Source organism: Ambystoma mexicanum, chromosome 5q, assembly GCF_040938575.1.
Source record: "Ambystoma mexicanum isolate Mex_15411 chromosome 5q, UKY_AmexF1_1, whole genome shotgun sequence".
Lineage (NCBI taxonomy): Eukaryota > Metazoa > Chordata > Amphibia > Caudata > Ambystomatidae > Ambystoma > Ambystoma mexicanum.
In genome coordinates this window covers 511208453-511229772 of record NC_090933.1, presented here as the reverse complement: position 1 = coordinate 511229772, position 21320 = coordinate 511208453, and the positions used below count along the sequence as shown (strand labels likewise).

The 21320-nt window shown below is 50.7% G+C and overlaps 1 protein-coding gene across 2 annotated transcripts in view; it reads left to right on the top strand.

Moving 5' to 3' along the window:
• Nucleotides 1-21320, top strand: part of CCDC178 (coiled-coil domain containing 178) — a 3486252-nt gene that overhangs the window by 710539 nt on the left and 2754393 nt on the right. For both annotated transcript variants that reach the window (XM_069620987.1, XM_069620986.1), the window contains exon 7: nt 20192-20395. In XM_069620987.1, the coding sequence (XP_069477088.1) occupies nt 20192-20395 (204 nt within the window). The remainder of the gene's footprint in view (nt 1-20191; nt 20396-21320) is intronic.

The following is a 21320-nucleotide window of genomic DNA, read 5'->3' as shown; positions in this document are numbered from 1 at the left end:
CTGCAACAAATAGAGACACTGGATACGGGGGAGGGTGCTGTCCACTGAACCCGCCTGAAGCCACACTGCTGCAGGACACACTGCTTGGCCCCACAGGCCATGCACAATAGCACTCCGAGGATAGTTACCCCCACGTAAAGATAACAGGAAGGGCCTGAGGAAGGCGCACGTGGTGAAGGGACAAACGCTCGAAATATGATATGATATGGCATTTATAACGTGCCTATACACAAGTGTTTTAAGGCGCGACGAGGCAAGGAATGGGGAACAGAGAGAGGACAGAGACAACGATCCTACTAGGCCAGGTGTCATACAGATTGCGCAAGTGCAGGGGAAGGGGGAGAGGGAGGGGAAACGTGCGGGGGGGAAGGGACAGTGCAGTACATGGAGTAAATAGAATAAATAAAAGCAATAAGTAAAAGTGCGGCCAGCTGGTGGGAAAGTGCAAGGATAAGTGCAGACATCAGTTGTCAAGTGCTGGTAGGGGACTGTAGGAATACAGAAAACAGTTCCTAAGTGCAGGGGTTGCCAGGGATGCAGTGCAGGTGTGCAACATGCAGGGGAGGCACGGAGCGAGTGAGCACGGCAGAGCAGCAGGTACAGAATAATACCATGGACATCGCTACTGCCCGGTCCCAAATGTCTGAGGCTCTTCAACGGATCAAAACCCTAGAGTACAGGGCAGAAGATGCAGAGGGAAGGGCCAGACGGAACAATGTCCGGATTGTCAGATTGCCGGAGGGAGAAGAAGGCAGAGACCCCACAAACTATGTGGAAAACCTTTTGCTACATGAGCTCGGAACAGGAGTGCTATCCCAAGGCTTCGTAGGGGAAAGGGCCCATATGGCCCTGACCAGGAAACCTCCACCGGGAGTGCCCCCAAGAGAGATGATTGCCAAGATCATGAACTTTAAAGACTGCAAGAAAATACTAACATTCTCAAGAGACGGGGGGGGGGTGATAACCAGATTCTCCTCCAGAGTAGCAATTAACCTGGGCTACACGACACAGGTCCAGAGACAAAGAGCGCGTTTTGGGCCAACCAAGGAACGGCTCAGAGTGGCAAACATAAGATACATGCTACTATACCCCGCCAAACTAAAAGTAATACGGTATGACAGATCGCACTTCTTTCAAACGATAGAAGAGGCCCATGCGTGGATGGATCAAAAGGCAATCCCCCAACTGAGGGCCAAAAATGAAGACAACAACAGGATTCCACCCCAATGAGGATATCGAGAGTGAATAAAAATGAACATGAACACTGAAAACACCATTGATAGGAAGTAGGCCAGATAAGGTACAAATAAAGGAGCATTGAACCTTGACCTGCCCCAAGAGGATGCCAGGTCAGAGAACCCCACAGACTCCCACGAGTCACGATGCCAGTTTTGAGGCATCACACTGCGGCATGCCTGCCCCAAATAGGGGGAGCAGTGCAGGAGAAGCGGCGGAGCCTGAGCAAGGGGAGGGTAGCTGGGCGTCAATTATTAGTTAATGTTTGTTTTTTGGAGGATGGCACAGGAAGGGGAGAACACCACACACGCGTTAAACTATGTGAAGGCGCAGAACGTAAAACGAACATGGCACAGAGAGAACTAAGACATCATGATACACCACCAGGATACAAGACCCCAGCAAAAGGGGATCAATACAGCGACCCCATGGGCACCAGGGAATCGACTACGGCTGCAGCGGCTGGGCTATGCCAAAGGAGGCAGATGGCAGGCATGAGGACGAGACTAGGCACATGGGTGGGGACAGGCCACGCCAAGACAAAGTAAGATGGGCTCCGAAGAACTCATAGCTACCTGGAATGTCCGGGGGCTTTACTAATACCTTAAGAGGCTAAGAGTACACACCTGGCTGAACAATTCGAGAGTCAAAGTAGCAGGAAATCCACCTGACAAAAGGTAGGCAGTCCAAGATAGCGACCAAATGGGGAGGACAAATGTTCAGCTCAACCTATTCCACTTATGCCAAAGGGGTGTTGAAAGCCCCGGGGGTCCCATTCCAGCTGCTAACACAGGAACGAGACAGAGAGGGTAGGTAGGTGCTGGTCCATGGGATGCTGGAAAACAAGGAAGTGTGCTTTGTCAACTCATAGGCCCCGAACCAGGACGCAACCACATTTTTCAAGAAACTGGCACCACGGCTCGCCCCATACAGGGAGGCAGCATTCATCTGGACAGAGGACTTCAATTGCACACTAGATCCGCTCCTGGACAGATCGGACGATAAATAAAACAAAACGGCACCACCGGCAAAGGTATTGAAAAAGACCCTAGAGCAGCTGGAGTTGGAGGATGTCTGGAGGAGCCTACATGCAGACAAAATGGGATACTCTCACTACAGCGCCCCACACGGCACGTTTACATAAATAGATTACATTTTTATGGGTAATGAAACAATGGGTGAATTCACTAACGCGCACCTTAGAGCGAGGACACTCTCAGATCATGCCCCGCTGACAGCAACATGGGCCTACAAGCAAGGAAAAAGGCCCCCATATCGGCCTGGCGACTAAGAGCAGAGGCATTCCTGGAGGGAGAGTTTCAAGAGCATCTCCAAGACACAATAGAATATTACTTTCAAATCAACACGGGTAGCATAGACAGCTCGGCAACGGTGTGTGACGCCTTCAAGGTGGTGGTTAGAGGATCAGTGATTGGGAAAACGGCGGGACTAAAAGGGAGAGTACTGGCGGAACTTGGGAGATTGAACAAGAAATAGAAAGGGTGGAAACATAGGCGGGCTTGAGAGGGGAGGCACCAGTCGATCTCGTCTTCCTTAGGCTAAAGTGCAAAACTGCCTGGAAGAAGCTGGGGGGAACCTAAATTATGGGATATATAGGCAGAGGCTACACGCACAAGGGAGCAAGCCAAGTAGGTGTTAGCCTGGCTGACCAAGCAAGAGGTTAAAAAAGACCCAATAATGTCATTAGAGACACCAATGGGGAGGAGGGGAGGACGCAAGAGGGAATTAACCATGTATTCTCAATTTTTAAGAGTCCTTATACCCGAGTACTCTGGAAGAACATAGTTCGGACATTGCCGATGCCCTAGACCAGATTACACTGCCACAACTAGACAAAGAGCAGGCTCAGATACTTGGGGCCCCCTTAACGACAGAGGAACTAGAATCATTAATAGATAGCCTCCTGACGTCCAAGACCCCACGACCCGATGGGCTCCCTGGAGGGTTGTACAAGAAATATAAAACGACTTTAGCAGCCAAACTGTTAGACGTGTACGAAGAAGCACTAGAAAGGGGCTGATTACCAGACAGCATGCTCGAAACCTTGATAATACCCATTCTCAAACCGGGGAAGTCACCCCTGGACTGTGTCTCTTACAGGCCAATCTCCTTGATCAACCAAGACTGCAAAATTCTGATGGCAGCCCTTGCTAACAGGCTTAAAAGGGTCATGCACATGCTAGTGCATTCTGATCAAACTGGTTATGCCCCGGGGTGCAACACTACATGGAATTTGAGGAGGCTGCACCACGTAGTGCACGTAACTAATGATAGACGGGGAGAGAGCGCAATAGCATTTTTAGATGCGGTTAAGGCTTTCGATTCCGTGAATTGGAACTGGTTGTTCAGTGCATTAGCTCACTTTGGCATAGGAAAGGGCTTCCTCCGATGGATTAAGTTACTGTATAAAGACCCGAGGGCAAAAGTCAAGACAGGAAGGCACATTTTGGCAGCCTGGAGGATATATAGGGGCACGAAACAGGGGTGCCCATTATCACCGATGCTTTATATATTGGCCATTGGTGGCCTTCTTGTGAGCAACATACACAGATACAGGGATTCAAATAGACAACATTATACACCTTGTCTCACTTTATGCTGACGATATGCTCCTACTTATTACAAACCCACGAGAGAACCTCCCCGATCTGCTGGAAGCAATAGACGCAAATGCCAAACTATCGGGCATATCCATAAATAGAGAAAAAAACATCTTGTGCCCCTTAGCAGAACTCAGGAAGGTCCCCACAGAACAATAGCCGAACTTGGGCTTCATGTGGGCGCCACGCATCTTCATATATTTGGGTATAGGCATACACCATGACCCTGTGGACACGCACAGTGCCAACACTCAAGCAGCCTTAGATATGACGGTGAAGACCATGGGGTTCTGGAGGACATTGCCACTGGGGATAATAGGGAGGACAGCCCTGTTGAAAATGACGGTGCTTCCCTGACTGTTATACTACTTTACGAATATACCTCGCAACATACCCGGGATGTTCTTCAAAAAAATTGAACACAATATTGTGAGAATTTCTATGGGGGGGGGAGGAACAGACTAGCGCTACACATCCTACAACGGGACTACCTCTCGGGGGGGGGGGGGATTCAAAGTGGCAGATTATGAGAGATACTACCTAGCAGGGCAGCTACACTTTGTGGTTCAGTGGTTGGGGGATGAAACATCCATAGAGTCACTACTATTCCAGCCAGCATTACAACACTGTTCTCTACGAGAAATCATCTGGATGGAGAACTCCCATACCGAAAGACTGACCACTCTGATCAGATTGGGTTTGATGCTATGGAAGAAGGTGTGGAAGATCCAGGGAATCCATGACCCATGCTCCCTGCAAATTCCCCTGGCGGGGCTAGTTAGCACCCAGCCGGACGCACTGGTCGCATACCAAAGACACTGGGAACCCAAAGGAGTGGCACAGGTTGGAGATCTATGGAAAGAGGGGAAATTGGTCGAATTTGATACCCTGAGAGAAGAATAAGAAATACATAAAGGCCAGTTCATGCTGCATAACAGCATGGTCCAAAAGATGAGAAAGAGATGGCCGGAACTTACTGAGGAGGAAGAAATGAAAGACGATGTAGATGCATGGTATGATATCGCTGAAGTGGCCACACCACGTCCAGAATTTATGTACAACTCATGAAAAGCAGCAACACTGAAGAACTGCAAATACGAGAAAAATGGGAGGCAGAAATCCAGAGGACCTTTACCTACCATGAATGGCTGAGAGTCTTGAGATACACAAAAAAGGTCTCCAGAAACGCAAGATTCAGGCAGACACAGCTCTATATTACACACTGGGCGTACCTCACCGCAAAGAGAATATCCAGAATAGGGAATAAAGACATCCAAAGCTGCCCCAGAGGTGCCGCAGAAAACACAAACATGCTCCATATGTTCTGGACGTGCCCAGTAATAAGGACTTTCTGGGAAGGCATCAAGACAAGCGCAACAGCAGGCGGAATGCAGATGCAGGAGTGGACGTCAGAATCATACATGCTAGGACTGTTTCCAAGGGGAAATGACCAAAGGACGCATATAGCTAAAATGAAGGACTTGATGTGCATCTTGGCAAACCGCTGGATTGCTATGGCATGGAAGACCATTACAGGGCCCAGCATTGAAGCCTGGTGGGCCGACCTGAACCGATGGGCACTGGCAGAGACAGCAGTATGGACCACGGTGTTGCAGAGAGGGTTAAGGGAGAGTAATGACAAGATGATGGCCTGGAAGGCACTTTTGTAGGACGTGTTGGACCTCATAGACGAACAAGATACTGTGGACCCGAGTGAGATGGAAAGTGTGGACGGAAATCTAACAGACCAAGGAGTGAGCCCCAATGGAGGGGTCTAACCAACCCAGGGTACTTTTGGCGCACTAGACCCTATAAACAGAAAATAGACATGGAGTCGCCAGAGGCGACCAAAGAACTGTGCACATAGATGTGGGGAAGCGCCAGGACAACTATGACGAGGGGACTCCCCCCAAGAAGTGCCATCTCGTATGTTATGTTATTTGTTGTTTGTTGTTGAATGTTGTTAAGAAATAATAATAAAGAGTTAAAAAAAAAATAAAAAAAGGTACCGGGGTCAAGATGGGTAAGCAAATGTTCTGAGGAAACGTGTTGCAGTCTGGCTCTTCGGGTCCTATCGGGATGGCAATCTTTCTGCAGGACAATAAATACCCCATGCCCACCTGCAGCAACATTTATTCAACTCATCCTGCTACCATAATTGCACCACTAAGATTACTAGCAGTGTCTCAACAAAAGACACTTTCGGAATGCGATCATATACACAAGCCTTGAGAAAAACCCAGGAGGGTCGAAACACCTGTTGGCTGGAATTTGACATAGGTAACATTTCCCAGGTTAAAGACTATCTTCACCTTCCCTAAGTAGTCCCCATTGATGACTCCAGCTCCTACATCCAGTAAATGTTTATGGCCAGTCCTAATTTGGGGGGTATGGGGGGGCGTTACCATATGTGCCCTCCAGTGCTTCCACCCGTAGACTGGTCTTGAATATGGCCTTGGTCCATGGTGTAACAATCAACTTCTCATCTCCATACAAGTCACATGCTGTGGCCCTCTGGAAGCACTATCCATAACATCTCCATATCGAGGTCTGAAAAATCCCACCATGATCACACGTGTCACAGATGGTCTCAAGAGCACACCAACTCTCAAAGATAGTTCAAGGGATTTTTATTAGAATGTTTGAATAGGGTCTCACTAAGGGCCATACCTCGCTCTCTCTCGTCTCCCATAGGCTTCCCTAGCACAGGCTCCCTAGCTCAAGCGTCCTTGACCCCAAGGTGCTCCCCAGCGATTGGTAACCCCTAGTATGTAAAAGTTTGACTAGCTAATGTTGAAGGCCTAACGGCAACATACTTATCTCACTCATTCACTCGGGGTCAGTGTAGGTGGATCCTAACCTGGTTCCCACAGTAAGAATGTTATCAAGAATTGTGCCTTCCAATCACTTAGGTCTCAGTCATTCTCTACCTCTCACACTCACATGCTCCTTGCCCTGATTATCTTTCCTTCTTATCTCTTCCTTCTACTCTCCATCCTTCTCTTCCTCCCATTCCGTTCCTTCGTTTCCCATTCTCTTCTCACTGTCCCTCCAAAGTTCTCTCCCTCTCTTGCTGGCTAGTATTGTCAACTCTCCTCCGGACTACTACTACAGTCGTAATCTGCTATACCTTCACTCTCACTTACACTCCCTACTCTTGCACTTAACTTCATCCACTCTCTTCATTCGCTATACATGCACTTACATCCAAGTACCACTTTCTCTCCCCAACCTCACCTTGCAAAAAGTCTCTTTAATCTTCCTTCATGCCCCGCTGCACTGTTCTTCCTCTACCTAGTGTCTTGATCCACCTTCTCCTCCCTGACCTCACTCAAACAACCCAAACTCCTTGGTTTCCCTTGTCCCCTTTTATTCTCCACCTACCCTCCCACTGGTTCTGGAGCTCACCTGGTCTCGAGAGCCAATATGTCTTCTCTCCCCCAGTGGCTGAGTTAGACATCAGAAACCATGAATTGCCCTTTAAGGCCTGCCCCGTTTCAGCCACGGGTCATCCAACGTTTAGGGATGATGGCCCGGTGTCTCCCTTTTCAGTCAGAGAGCTGCTGTTGCACGTCCTGACTGACATTCAGTATTGGAAAAAGCTCTGCCGGCTCTCTGTGCACTGCTGTCCCTCTCACTGGTGAGTAGTATGTTGCTCACTTGGCCGCACAGATCTTTGGTGGTAGGAGAGAAGAGAGAAAACACTAGCCAGTATTTGTCAAGCTAAGTATGACATGATTCAAAGTGGTACTTGTATCCAGGTACACAGGGAGGGGATAGACTGTCAAAACATTCCCATACCTAGAACAGAAACAAAAGGCAGCAGTCATTGGGTCTCATTTACCTCATTACAAGTTCGGCGGTAACCTGCCGGTGCCACCGGCGGGTTGCCGCTGAACTGGTAACACTGTTTCCGCTGCCTGAGATCCCGGTGTCACTGGGACATTACAAGTCCTGGCGGCCCGGGATATCAGGCGGCGGGAAGTGTATGTCCCCATTCCCATGGAGTCCAATAGGACTCCATGGGAATGGGGACACAGAAGCACCGGCACTGTTGCCGCCGTGACTACTCTGCCTACTGGGGCTGTTGAGCCCGGCAGTTCAGACCTGCCATGCACAACAGCCCAGGAAAGCAGAGTTGGAGTGTGGCGGTTCAGAATGTGTGCCGGTATGGTGCTACCGGCAGCCTTATTTCCAGACCGCCTCAATTGTAATGAGGCCCATTATTGCCCTGGTATTGCCTCAAATATGATATATGGTATGATGTGGCATATATAACGCGCCTATACACAAGTGTTTCAAGGCGCAATGAGGCAAGGCAGGGGAACAAGGGGACATACAACGATCCTACTAGGGCAGGTGTCATTCAGATCACGCAAGTGGGTGGGAAGGGAGGAAAGGAAAGTGCAGTACATGGGAGTAGATAATAACAATAAATAAAATAGCGGCGAGCAAGTGGCAAGTGCAAGGGTAAGTGCGGACATCAGCTATCGAGGTCTGTTGGGGGGGATGTAGGGATACAGAACAGTCCCTGAGCGCAGGGGTTGCCAGGTGGTCAGTGCAGGTGTGTGATGCTGGCAGGAGAGGGACCTGGGTCTGGGGTCAAAAGGGTGTCCAGGTAGCCAGTGCAGTACCGGTTACAGCCAGGAGGTCAGCAGACGAGAGGAGGAGAGAAAGCAGAAGCAAAGAGAAAGGTTTTGAGGTGCTTCCGGAACTGGAGATGGTTCTGCTCAAGTTTAAGGGAGGCAGGGAGGCTGTTCCAGAGGGAGGCACCAGCCGAGGAGAGAGATCTACCGCCAACTTGTTGCTTGGAAAAGCGACTGACCCTGAGGGAGTTGGAGGCAGATGAGTGAAGAGCTTGAGAAGGAAGATATTTGGGAAGAGCGGGTTGGAGGTATTGAGGCCCCAGACACCAGAAGGCCTTGTGGACGATGCAGAGGGTTTTGAACTTAATCCTCACAGCCTGTTAGGCAGAATCCTGTGCAGTGCCCTTAGTGACCACTACACACAATTAAGACTACAAGTGGTAATACAAGTTCACCTTTGATACAAGCCTGTACTACACTGTTAAAGTGGTAGCAGTAGCGGAGCAGCCAGACTTATCTCAAGAGTAAATGAGCAGTAGTAGATATTACACAAAGGACCACAATTACTGTGACGCAAGCAAACAATGACTCAAGGTTTCAGGTAAAAAATATAAGTACATTTATTTGAAACCATCTGTTCACAAGACACTTCACTTCTATAAATTCAAAACCACACGTAAAATACACTACGCACAACCAATTCCACTTGTTCCAGCAAATTCAAGGTAAGTACATTAGGATTTGACGGACCAGTGTTGTGATACTAACGCGTACCCGCGAATAGAAATACTCACAAAGTTAAAACACACTTTGTACTTTAGAATTTCAAACAAGGGAAAAGTGGGTAAAACTCATAGGCAATACTTTTTCAAGGCAGGGAGACTCGAGGACTTATTCAAAGATACAGATTAAAGTCAACAGGCCTGCGCCAGTGTCAATGGAGCAGATGCTCACTTGCCGAGGATCACACGTTGAACAGTTCGAGATTCGAGATGCCAAGAGTTCGTAAAGATTGTCAAATGGAAGGAAAAGTTATAAGAGGGAGGGAAGAAAGAATCAATCTTTGTGGAGGAAAGGGGTTCACCCCGATTCCGGCTGGTCAGACCGAGAGAATGGCCAAGTGTGCACAGTACCTTATTCCGTTGGAGAAAAGCTGGTGCCATGGCAGTTGTTCCTGGTAGTTCCTGCATACTCACAGTTCCTGCAGCTCCAGTCGTGGGGACAAGAAGGACGACGTCTGGAGCGATCTGCACTAACCAAGGATGAGGCCAGCAGCAGCGAAAAAGACAATGATGAATAAAAGGTGCGCTCCTTTAAATCAGGGGAGGACTCTTCTGATGGCTATCCGGACCACTACAGCACAGCAGTGATTTCGACCCAGGAGAGTATTCTCTGACTGAAGAAAAGACTAGCTGGTTGATCGCACCAAGCTCAAGGGAAGAAGACTCCGGACTGGATCTTCTCTGGTTGTTGAAGGGGTAGATGGCTCAGGACTGCAGTAGGGCTTCACCGGGACTCTGGGTTGCAGCAGTCGTCTTCTTCTCCGCTTCTCTTCGGTTCCTTGCAGTTACAGTGGCGACTCTGCCTTCTAGCCCAAGAGTCCTGCCTTTTATGCCAAAATCCCCCATTCACTCAGCCTGGCTGTCGATCACTCAGCAGGTGGGTTGTCCAGCCCGGAACACCACCTCAACCAATCAACACAAAGTGCGACTTGGGTCTCCAAGGAGACCCTGTGCAGGGGGTGACTACACCCCTCCCTCATATTCAGCCCACCTAGACACCCAGACGCCAAAGGAGGGCTTCTGGTCAGAAGCCCGCCAAAGGTTGGCGAACAAAGGAGGCAAACCTGGTTTTCCGCGCAAAGAAAGACCCAAGAAGGATGTTAACAAAAAGAAATGGTGATTAAACCCAACCAGAGCCGAAATAAAAAGTATTTGGGGTAGCGGGTTTAAAGTATAAGGCTATTAAAATAGCCTAAAACACTACCACGTTATGTAATATAATCGTGGTAGGAAAATTAGGGTAGGTACCACTGCCACCAGCCAAGTCTTAAGGTCAAGGGAGTGAAACAATGCTCCAAGAGGTACAGATAAAAAGGGCTAAGAATTAACCCTTTCCAATACTCCATGTAAGATGGGGTGTACTGGGTCTGTGGTTAAATGACTATGTAAAGTTAATGGCAACTTTACCCTTTCCTGGGGGACAGTAGTCAGCCCCAGAAATGGAGTTGGTGGGAAGTCTAAAAGACAACCCTGTTTCACTGTACTGAAGGTGCTGTGTAACACTCAAAAGAGTGGGGCTACTGAAGTGGTGTCCACAATCACAAAAACATATGAAATACACATGGCAAAACACAGGTAAGAGTGGGGGGAAAGCTCTCACTCTTACCCAGTGGAAAACATAAACTCCAGAAATCCAGAAAAGCTGCTGAGGGACTCGGTAAGGGACATTAGCCATAGAATGAGAATTCTCCCTAACACAGCCACTGGGAGAGATACGATCCCTGGCTTGAGGCCAGGACAAGTCTCGCAGTCCTGTTCTGGATGAGTTGCATAGGGCGGAGAGTAGAGGCAGGCAATTTAGAAAGAGGCTGTTGCAATAGTCCAGCCTAGAGAGGACCAGAGTTCTGGAGACAGTGATCTTCTGGGGGAAGGAGAGGAAAGGCAGAACACCTCTAAGGTGGTGCAGCTGGTAGTGTGACTTCTTGGAGACGTCAGAGATGTGAGGAGAGAAGGAGAGTGTGGAGTTGAAGATGGTTTTTGACTTTGCAGGTGGGAGCGGTAAGAGGACCATGAGAGGCCGTCCAGAGAGCAACAGGAAAGGAGGGTGCGGGTGTGCCGATAAGGAGAATCTCAGTCTTACTGGCATTAAGGCAGAGGTCATTGGCGGCACACCACTCCTGGATAGCAGACAGACAGTCAGAGATGAGGGAAGGAGATGAGGAGGTAGAGGGTAGCCTGGAAATGAGCTGGGTGTCATCCACATAACACTGAAAGTTGGGGCAGAGCGGCGATGCAGTGGGCAAGGAGTATTGGTTGAACAGCCAGGGAGAGAGATTAGACCCCTGGGAGACACCACAGGTAGAGAAAAAGGTTGCAGAGACGAAGGACCCAAGTTGGACCTGGGATGGTCAGTCAGAGAGGAAAGAAGTCAGCCACGCCAGAGCCTGACCAGTGATACCCAGGTTATCATGGAGACAGTTGAGCAGGATGGCATGGTTGACAGTGTCAAACGCAGATGAGAGATCAAGCAGGGTGAGGACACAAGGGGTGTTAGAGCAGATCTTAATGGATGTTCAGGAGAGCAGTTTCCGTACTTCTGGCAGCCCTAAAGCCAGACTGATGGTCATGAAGGCAACCAACAGATTCAGTATGTGGATTAAGCTGGGAGATGGGCAGTTTCTCCAGGAGCTTGCCCAGGAAGGGAGTGATGGAGATTGGGCGATAATAAGCCAGCCATGAGGGGTCGGCAGAGGGTTTCTTAAGAAGGGGGTGCACAAGGGAGTGCTTCAGGGGGGATGGGCAGACTCCGGTGGCGAAGGAATGATTGCAGAAATCAGCCAGGGCAGGAGTCAGGGAGTCGAGGTGGTCCTTGATAGTTTTGGAGGAACAGGGGTGCACCTGTTTCGACAAGACGTTCATAGATCGGACTTGTCTAAAAACCTTGTCTGCGGAGAAAAGGGGAAAGGAAGAGACGGAGGGAGGGGGGTGGCTGCAGGATGGCCAGAAGAAGAGCAGGGAGTAGGGGAAGGGAGGGGATAGGCGGAGAGTGAGGACAGGATGTCCTGAGTTTTAGAGACGAAATGAGAGGCCAGTGCTGTGCAGAGGGCCTGGGAAGATACAGGGGAGGTAGAGACTGCGGCAGGATTGGCCAGTTCCTTGCAGATTTTAAAGAGTTCAGCCGAGTTGTGAGATGCCGCAGAGACACGGGCTTGGATATGAGCTCTCTTCTCCAGCATGGGGTCTGGCGTGGATTCACATGCTCATGAATATTCCCCGTCATCAGGCTGGGAATCCTTGGTAAAGAAAAAATCAGTTTCAGTTTCGTTTCTGAACTGTCTTTCTACTAATAACCAATCACTGGTCTCTGGGTCATACTGCCCCCAGCCAATGACTGCCCTCTTCCTAAGCCGTTCCTCAGGCAGCCATTTTCAGATTTTTACCACATGTTCAAGTGTTGGGAGTCCTCGTGCTGTAGCTCTCGAGCTTTTACTGCGTGTTGTGTTTTTTCGAAGAGTTTACTCTTATTTTTTCGGTGAATTCGAGCCTCAAGCTCCACCGATTCTTCTTCTGATCAATGGGGACCCGTTTTGGAATTTTCTACACCCTTCAAGGGTGGATTTTCCGTCGAATTACACTTCTTGGAGGATTCCGGAAGACCTTTGAGGCCTACCCCGATTCGGACATGGCCCAGGACAAAGGAGATTCGACACCTACTCGATCCAAACTGTTCAGGAACTGCCCAGGATGTGGATTACAGAATGTCTTCAAGGAAGATGAGCACTCCCGGTGCCTCTACTGCCTTCACACTGACAAGTCGCACGTGGAGGAGGACTGTGCGTTCTGTAAGAAAATGTCCGTCCGGACAATGAAGGACCGTTGTACTCGGCTCACCCACTACCTGGAGGGGAAGAGCCCAGCAGCAGGCTAGAAAAAGAAGTCAGAGCGGTCTTCTAAGAACTTTCAGGGCGCTCCGGCGACAGGGCCCAACAAAAGGCATAGCACTTCGAGTCCGCGGACACCCGGAGTGCAGTTGGTTCAGGCTCCTCAGCTGCCAGGCAGGGCACGATGTCACAGATGCCAGCATCCACGAGCCAACGCTCTGGCTCGGGAGGGAAAAGGAAGTCGGAGAACCCGAGTAAGCTTCGGGAGAAGCCCCGGTCGATCCCGACGGAGAAAGCCATGGGGGGGCAAGGTCGTGACCCTCCCCCTAAGGTGAAGGCCTCTGACGCTCCCAAGGTCGTGAAGGCCCTGATTCACACAGCGAAGGCCTCTATTGAAGGAGTCGTGTCGGCCCTGGCGAACATGTGGAGGCTACCCCAGTTGAGACGACTTCCGGGCCTAGAGTTTCCCTGCCACCCTGGACGAATCATCTTTCCAGCTGATCGATAAGACCCCCGTGAAAGCCAGGTGCGAGAAAGAGGGGGGGGCACGGTAGCTGTAACGGGCATGGATACCACCTCCGAGGTTGAGCTGGCTGGCGTCAGAGCTATCCTGGACAAGAAGTTTGAGGCCTATGGGAGGGATCCAGACGAGGCGGAAGTAGAGAGCAATGATGGAGCTGACGAGGAGCCACGGGCCATGGAGGAAAACGGAGGACCCCGCGCCCCAGCCATCGCAACCGATGCCTACACCACAGGACAATTCAGGAGCAATCTCGATGGCCTTGCAGACCCTGTAAATAAATATAAACAAACTAAACTAAACTGTGTACGGAGATAAGGACAAGGTTGCCCTTACCCCCAGCGGACGATCCAGCAGCGCCTGGACCATCGGGGAGCCCACCGAGCAAGCAGAGGCGAATCCAGCCTCACCCTCCTTTCCAGCCTTCACCTCCATCCCCTCCACCGAGGGACGAGACAGGAACGCAGACGGCGCCGACGGGGACGGACGATGACAGTGGTGACGACAGGATGAATCTCCCATCACCCCCTACCCGTGCCCCCCTTCCCCTGACGAAATTGGCTCTTTTCAAACCATGAATGCCAAGACATCTCAGCTTTTCCAGCTGTGCCCCGAAGAGCAGAAGAAGGAAGGTTTCCTCTACCAACGTTGGGAGGCCAAGAGGAAGGCCGTCCTCTCAGTCCTGTTACTGGACGACATCTGGGACGAAGGACTGTCCCTGCTGATGAAGCCGTCCATGGCCCCTGCGAAGAGGGACCGGTACGAGAAGAAGTACCGGGTCCCAGACTCCGCTCCTATATGCCCCAGAGCACAGCCGTCCCCAGATTCGGTGGTCTCCGCGGTGGGCAAGAAGAAATCGGCAGAGGCGACGGCATCAAATTCCACTTCCCCACCGGATGGCGAGGGTAAGAAGCTGGACGCCGGGTCATCTTGTCGGCAGCAACGACCATCAAGGCGGCCAACGCCCTCACAATCATGGCACGCTACGACAGGGAGAGGTCAGAGGCCCTTGAAATCCTGCAGGAAGGCGATGTGGCTTTGGACCACGCCATCATAGTGGCCACGGGCATCGCTCACATCGGCTTTTGCCAGATGCGCAACAGTGTTTGCCTGCACCGGCACGGTTGGCTCAAGCCCACCGATTTCCGTCAGGACGTGCAGACCATGATACTGGACTTGCCCATCGATAGCAACAACTTGTTCGGGAAAGCGGTGGACAAGTCGCTACAGGCCATCAAAGCAGACACTGAGACGGCCCGTGCCCTTTCGGACCTCCGGAGGCAAATCTCAAGGTGCCTCCATAGGATTTGCTGGCAGTTCATCATCGTACCGCCAAGCTGCCCGTTCCTCGTCGCAGGAAGCTTACAGAGGCCGCAACAAGACCAGTGGATACCGTCGTCTTCGCCAAGGAGCCCAGGGTGGCAAAGCCTCGGCAAAACAGGATTGAACCGGCCATGACGTCAGGCCCCCACCTAAGCACCCCAGTGGGAGGCCGGCTGGCGAACTTCGTCGGCATGTGGGAGTCCATCTCCACCGACCGTTGGGTGCTGGATGCCCTGGCCCACGGGCACACTCTGGAGTTTCAAAGAAAGTGCCCCCATCTCCCTCCTGTGGCCAGGAAAGAAAACCACGTTCCCCAGCTGCTTCTGCAGGTACGAGCCATGCTGAGAAAGGGTGCGATAGAACTCGTCCCAAAGAGGCTCTGGGACTCCGGAGTATACTCGCGGTACTTCCTCGTCCGAAAGAAGACCGGCGGCTGGCGACCCATCCTGGACCTACGGTGCCTCAACAAATACATTAAAGCCCAGAAGTTCCGGATGGTTACCCTTCAGCACGTGCTGGGCCAGCTGGAGGAAGGCGACTTCTTATCGTCGCTGGACTTGGAGGATGCTTACTTCCACATCCCCATACACAAAGGACATCGAAAGTTCCTACGTTTCGTGGTCCAAGGGCGGCACTACCAGTTCAAGGCCCTGCCCTTCGGGTTGAAGTCGGCCCCAAGGGTCTTTAACAAGTGCCTGGCACCGGTGGTGGAGCGGCTGTGCCTGCAGGGGATCCACGTTTACCCCTACCTGGACGATTGGCTCATCCGAGCAAAGTCAAGAGAACTTGCTGTCGACCACACATCGAAGACCGTCCGCCTGCTCACGGAACTGGGATTCTCAATCAACTTTGCGAAGTCCCACTTGGTACCATCACAGGACGCCCTGTTCCTGGGAGCCAGACGCGACATAGAGGCGCGGTTGGCATCACCGTCGGAGGAGAGGACGAAGGCCATTCTAGGCAAGGTACAACGGCTGTTGACCATGGAAGTGGCCAGGGAGAGGTCCATCAAGTCCCTGCTCGGCATGATGTCATCTTGCATCTACCTCGTGCGCCTGTGCAGGCTGCGTATGTGACCACTGCAGGAGTTCCTCGACGCCCGTTGAATGCAAGTGGCGGGGAGCTTTGAAGACAAGATCTCCCTCAATGAGACTTTCCGTCGGGCGTTCTCGCGGCAGGCATGAACTTCCAGACCCCAACACTCCAGGAAACAGTGACGATGGACGCCTCCCTGGAGGGATGGGGAGCGCACACCGGAGATCTCCGCGTAAGAGGCCTTTGGCTCCCGGAGTAGAGGGCCCTGCACATCAACATCCTGGAGCTCCGAGCCGTGTTATGGGCCCTCAGGTCTTTCCTTCCGTCCCTCAAGGGCAAAGTGGTACGGATCTTCACCAACACCACCACCACAATGTTCTACATCCGGAAGCAGGGGGCACCAGATCCCCAGCCCTATCGAAGGAAGCGCAGGATCTGTGGCACTGGGCCGTCGCCCACGGGATGTTCCTGGTACCCTTTCATCTGGCAGGAGTGAAAAACACTGTCGCCGACTCACTCAGCAGGGAGCTGTGCTCTTGCCACGAGTGGGAGCTTTGGCAGGATCAAGTGGATCACCTATTCTGACAATGGGGCAGTTCCCAGATCGACCTGTTCACGACGGTGGCGAACACCACGTGCCGGAGGTTTCCCCAACCGGGGAGCATGGGCAATGCATTCTCCTTCCCCTGGGACGGCCTGTTGCTGTACGCGTTCCCACCTTTGCTGTTGCTTCTGCGACTCATCAGTCAACTCAGACGGTCCCGGTGGAGGATGATCCTCGTCGCACCGGCGTGGCCAAGGCAGATATGGTTCCCGGACCTTCTGGACTTGTCAGCGTCCCCCCCAGTCAAACTGCTGACGGACGCGGATCTTCTCGCCAGGGAAGGAGGCGCCATCCTACATCATGACCTGGGATCGCTGAACCTGTAGGCCTGGCTCCTGCAGCACTAGAGTTCAGAGGCTAAGATATCCCGGCGGACTGCAAGGAGGTACTTGCAAAGACCAGGGCGTCCTTGACTCTTAAGTGCTCTGGACATAAGTGGAAGAGTTTCTCTGTCTGGTGCCGTGCATGGAAGATCAACCCTCTACGGATTACGGCCCCTCAAGTGCTGCCGTACTTGCTGTCGCTGGCCAGGGCGGGGCTGGCGCATGCCTCCATCAAGATCCACCTAGCGACTCTCTCCGGCTACACCAGAACTCCGGGGCGGTCGTCGCTGTGGTCTCACCGCCTGGTGAAGGAGTTCATGAAAGGACTGTTCCGCTCGTTCCCGCCGGTGAAGGCTCCAGCCCTGGCTTGGGAGCTCAACGTCGTGCTGACCAGGGTTATGGGTCCCCCAATTGAGCCCTTGCATTCGGCACCGCTGAAGTTCCTATCGTGGAAGACAGCGTTTCTTGTGGCCATCACCTCCGCACGACGACTGGGAGAGATCCAGGCCCTTTCCTGGAAACCTCCATACCTGACATTCCACGAGACGAGGGTAGTGCTGAGGACGCACCCCTCCTTCATGCCCAAGGTGCCGTCTGACTTCCATCTCAACGAGCCCTTGCTGTTACCTGTTTTCTTCCTGTCGCCTTCGTCGCCGGCTGAGAGGACTTTGCACTCGCTGGATGTGGCTAGAGCGCTGAAGTTCTACGTGGACCGCACAAAGAGTTTTCGGAAGACATCACAGCTGTTTGTGAACTATGGACCTGTGAACCAAGGGAAGGCCCTCTCGAAGGCTTCAGTTTCCAGATGGCTCTCCGGCTGCATCATGCACTGTCACCGGTTGGCAAACCGACCGTTGTCCGGCCGACAGAGAGCCCATTCAACCAGACCGATCGCTGCTACTATGGCGTTCTTGTCTGGTGTGCCCCTGCTGGACATCTGTAGGGCTGCTACATGGAGGTCGACACACACCATCACGAGATTCTACTGCGTCAACCGGGATTCCAGTGAGGAGTCCAGAGTCAGCCAGGCAATGCTGCGCAACCTGTTCGCTTGAAGGTGAGCCTGGTGAGGAGGTAAGAGATGCTTAATGTTGAGTTGTTGAAATGCTTAATGTTGAGCCTTGCCACCTCCCGTGGTTGTGCATGTGTGTACTGCTATGTATTCTTGTATTCATGAGCATGTGAATCCATGCCAGACCCCATGCTGGAGAAGGAACAAGTTACTTACCTGTAACTGTTGTTCTCCAGCATAGGTCTGGCAAGGATTCACATGTGAACCCTCCTTCCAACCCCTCTGTGGCTCTTCTCTTGGTCCTACTGCCACTTAACGTGCTACCAAATCTGAAGATGGCTGCCAGAGGAGGGGCTTAGGTAGAGGGCAGTCATTGGCTGGGGGCAGTATGACCCAGAGAGCAGTGATTGGTCATTAGTAGAAAGACAGTTCAGAACCAAACTGAAACTGATTTTTTCTTTACCGAGGATTCCCAGCCTGACGGGGAATATTCATGAGCATGTGAATCCATGCCAGAACCATGCCGGAGAACAACAGTTACAGGTAAGTAACTTGTTCCTTCTTGGTTAGGACAGAGAGCCGGTATTGCCTTTGTAGCAGGCGGCAGGCCAGTTTGTCAGAGGATGTACATGAAGCATGCCATTTCCTCTCGGCCGCCCAGCACTTACGTTTTAGGGTGACGAGGTCTGAGTCATACCAGGAGTTGCACTTGGCTTTGGGCTTCAGGCGGGTTCTCATGATAAGGGCAAGGATATCAAGAGTATCAGAGATGGCAGAGTGGAGCATGGAGAGGGCTGTGTCAGGGTGAGAGTCAGCCAAAGGGGGAGGGGGAGGGTGAGAAGGTGGCGGCGAAAGCCTCAGGTGACATGTGCTTTATGGGTTGGATTACCGAGAAGGTAGGTGGCAGTGATGGAAGTGGCTTAGTCTGAGGGGTAGGGAGGGTGAGGTGGGAGGAGAGGCGACAGTGATCACTCCAGGAGAGAGGAACAGAGAGAGAGAGAGAGTCCAGAGAACGGACAGGAGGCATCCAGGTGTATGTTGAAATCTCAGAGAAGGAGGAGTTGGGTGGTCGTGGCCAGGAGTGAGGAGGAGAGATCGGCCCACTCAGAGAGGAAGGAGGAGATTTGACCAGGTGGCCGATAGACAGTAGCCACAGTAAGGGAATGGCTAGGCGAGAGAGAGAGAGCCTGCAGACTAGGCATTCAAAAGAGGAGCAGGACTGCATAGGAGTGACAGAGGCAGGAACCCACTCGGGGAAGATCAGGGCATCACCCCCTCCAGAGCGTTTGGACCTGGGCGCGGAGAGGATCTTGTAGCCGTCAGGTAGGAGCGTGTCAAAGCTAGTGACAGAGCTGGCCGTGAACCATGTCTCGGTGAGACCGACGATAGAGGTCAAATTCTTCCAGAAGGCGGCAGATAGATTGTTACCTGCTTATATTTAGGAATACCGATTTCTCTGTATTCGCAACTTCAGCACTTGCAGAACTCTGCCTTCAGATCATTATTGGCCCATAAAGGAGAGCGCACATTGCTCTCATCTTGCACTTGATTCGTTGGCTTCATTTGATCTTGAATGTTCAATTTTAAGCCTGATGTATTGCACTTCACGACTTCCATGACATGAGTGCTTCATTTATTAGGGACAGACTTTGCACCTATATCCCTAACACACTCTTAACATCAGCTAAAACCAAAATAGCAAGCTTGGTTGAATTTAAACAATCATGTTTGGGAGGCGCTGTGTTCTGGCCCTGTGCCTATGGAATTCAACCACAATCCCACTTAAGAAAATTCCCCACACCCCAGAATTTAAAGGAAACTAAAAACATAACAATTTCCTTATATTTTGGCTAAGAAATCATCCTCCAGTGGGTATTGCATTCTGGTTGGAAATTCACTCACTGCCAAAAGGCAACTTGTGTCTTATGTCCTCTCTGCAGCTATTTGAACATAACATCCCTGGCACCATCGCTTTAGGTGTCCCTTTGGTGTGGTCCAATTGAGAGTTGCTCGTTTAATCTGTTCTTCCCTTCCCGTTTTTGTGCTAAGGATGTCCATGCTGTTATTACTATTGTTTGCCCTGTGATTTGCTTCAGTAGTCAACCTGTAGAACTGTTGATTGTTGAATGCCTTCAAAGGGAAACATGAAGGCAATGTTAACCAATTCTTTGACACATGCATTGACTGTAGCATATAATTCTGACATGGTGTTTTTAAAAAACATGTTTTATATAGTTTTGTTCCATTAAAGTGAAGCTGTGAAAGAAAGCCATTCTTGGTTGTGTCACGTGAATATCTTCATGTACAATCATTTAAAAATGTTTTAAGACCCTGACAGGTACTTATTCCTCAAGCATGAAACAGAAGATGTGTTGTCAGAGGTTATTGCACTCATTTGGAGACTGGAAGCTGACCGTCAGGAAACTGAAGAAGCTTTAAAGCAAGAGAGGCAGCGGAAAAAAACCCTCTCCTTCAAGATTGATAGGTTGTCACGTTGGCGGCTTCAGCATCTTGGTGCTGCTGTTCAAAAAGGTATTGCAGCATATCTTTATTCGGTTGACACAAGCTAAAATCATATTTACTCTTTTGACACGTAAGTACAGTAAATAGTTTTTCTGTTTCAAATTCCAGGGAATACAGTTGTAATGTCATACTGGATGTATTAGTACTGTTTCATTAAGCAAAATAATGGCAAGCACTCATGTTTGCTATTTTTTTGTAGCTGCATTACAAATCCATGGCACTTTTGAAAGTAAATCGTATAACGTTTCTAGTGCTGTCTTTCCAGTTTGTTTCCTAAAGAAACACTTGTGTATATGCACGTTATAAATGCCATATCATATCATATCATTACATGGAGTAAATATTCTCTTAACTACGTTTGTATTTATTGTACAAATGTGAACAGTAATGAAACACTGTACAGCTGAAAAAGTATGACCAACAATTCTCTCTCTAAATAGTGAAAATGTTCAAAAGCCATAAGAAAACTAATATAGAATGTGTTCACCTTATGCAATGTTAAATTTGCTGATGCATTGAGACATATCCTATGGTAGAAATGGTAATGTTGCAATCATGTTTGTTTTATCTCATAGGGGTGGTGTTAGCCAACTGCCCGGCTTTAGTCTTTCTGATATTGGACAGAATCTGATGTTGGCCAGCCCCTACATCCTCACCTCCCAAACTCTCTCTCAGGCGATAATCAGGTGAGAGGGGAAGGTGAGAGGGCTGAGGACGTTGCATGACAGGAGCCGGTGTCTTCCCTCACGTGTGTGGTGTAGACAGGAAGGGTTGGGCAGATGGCTGCACAGACAAACACCAGTAGGACTGGAATGAGAGTCAAGACTAATCAATACCCAGACTTGCCCAGAGGCCTCTCATCTGTGTGGGCACTCTGGCTCACACATAAACCCCATAACTGACTAAGATACAGTGCAGTGGGCGGCCAAATCTG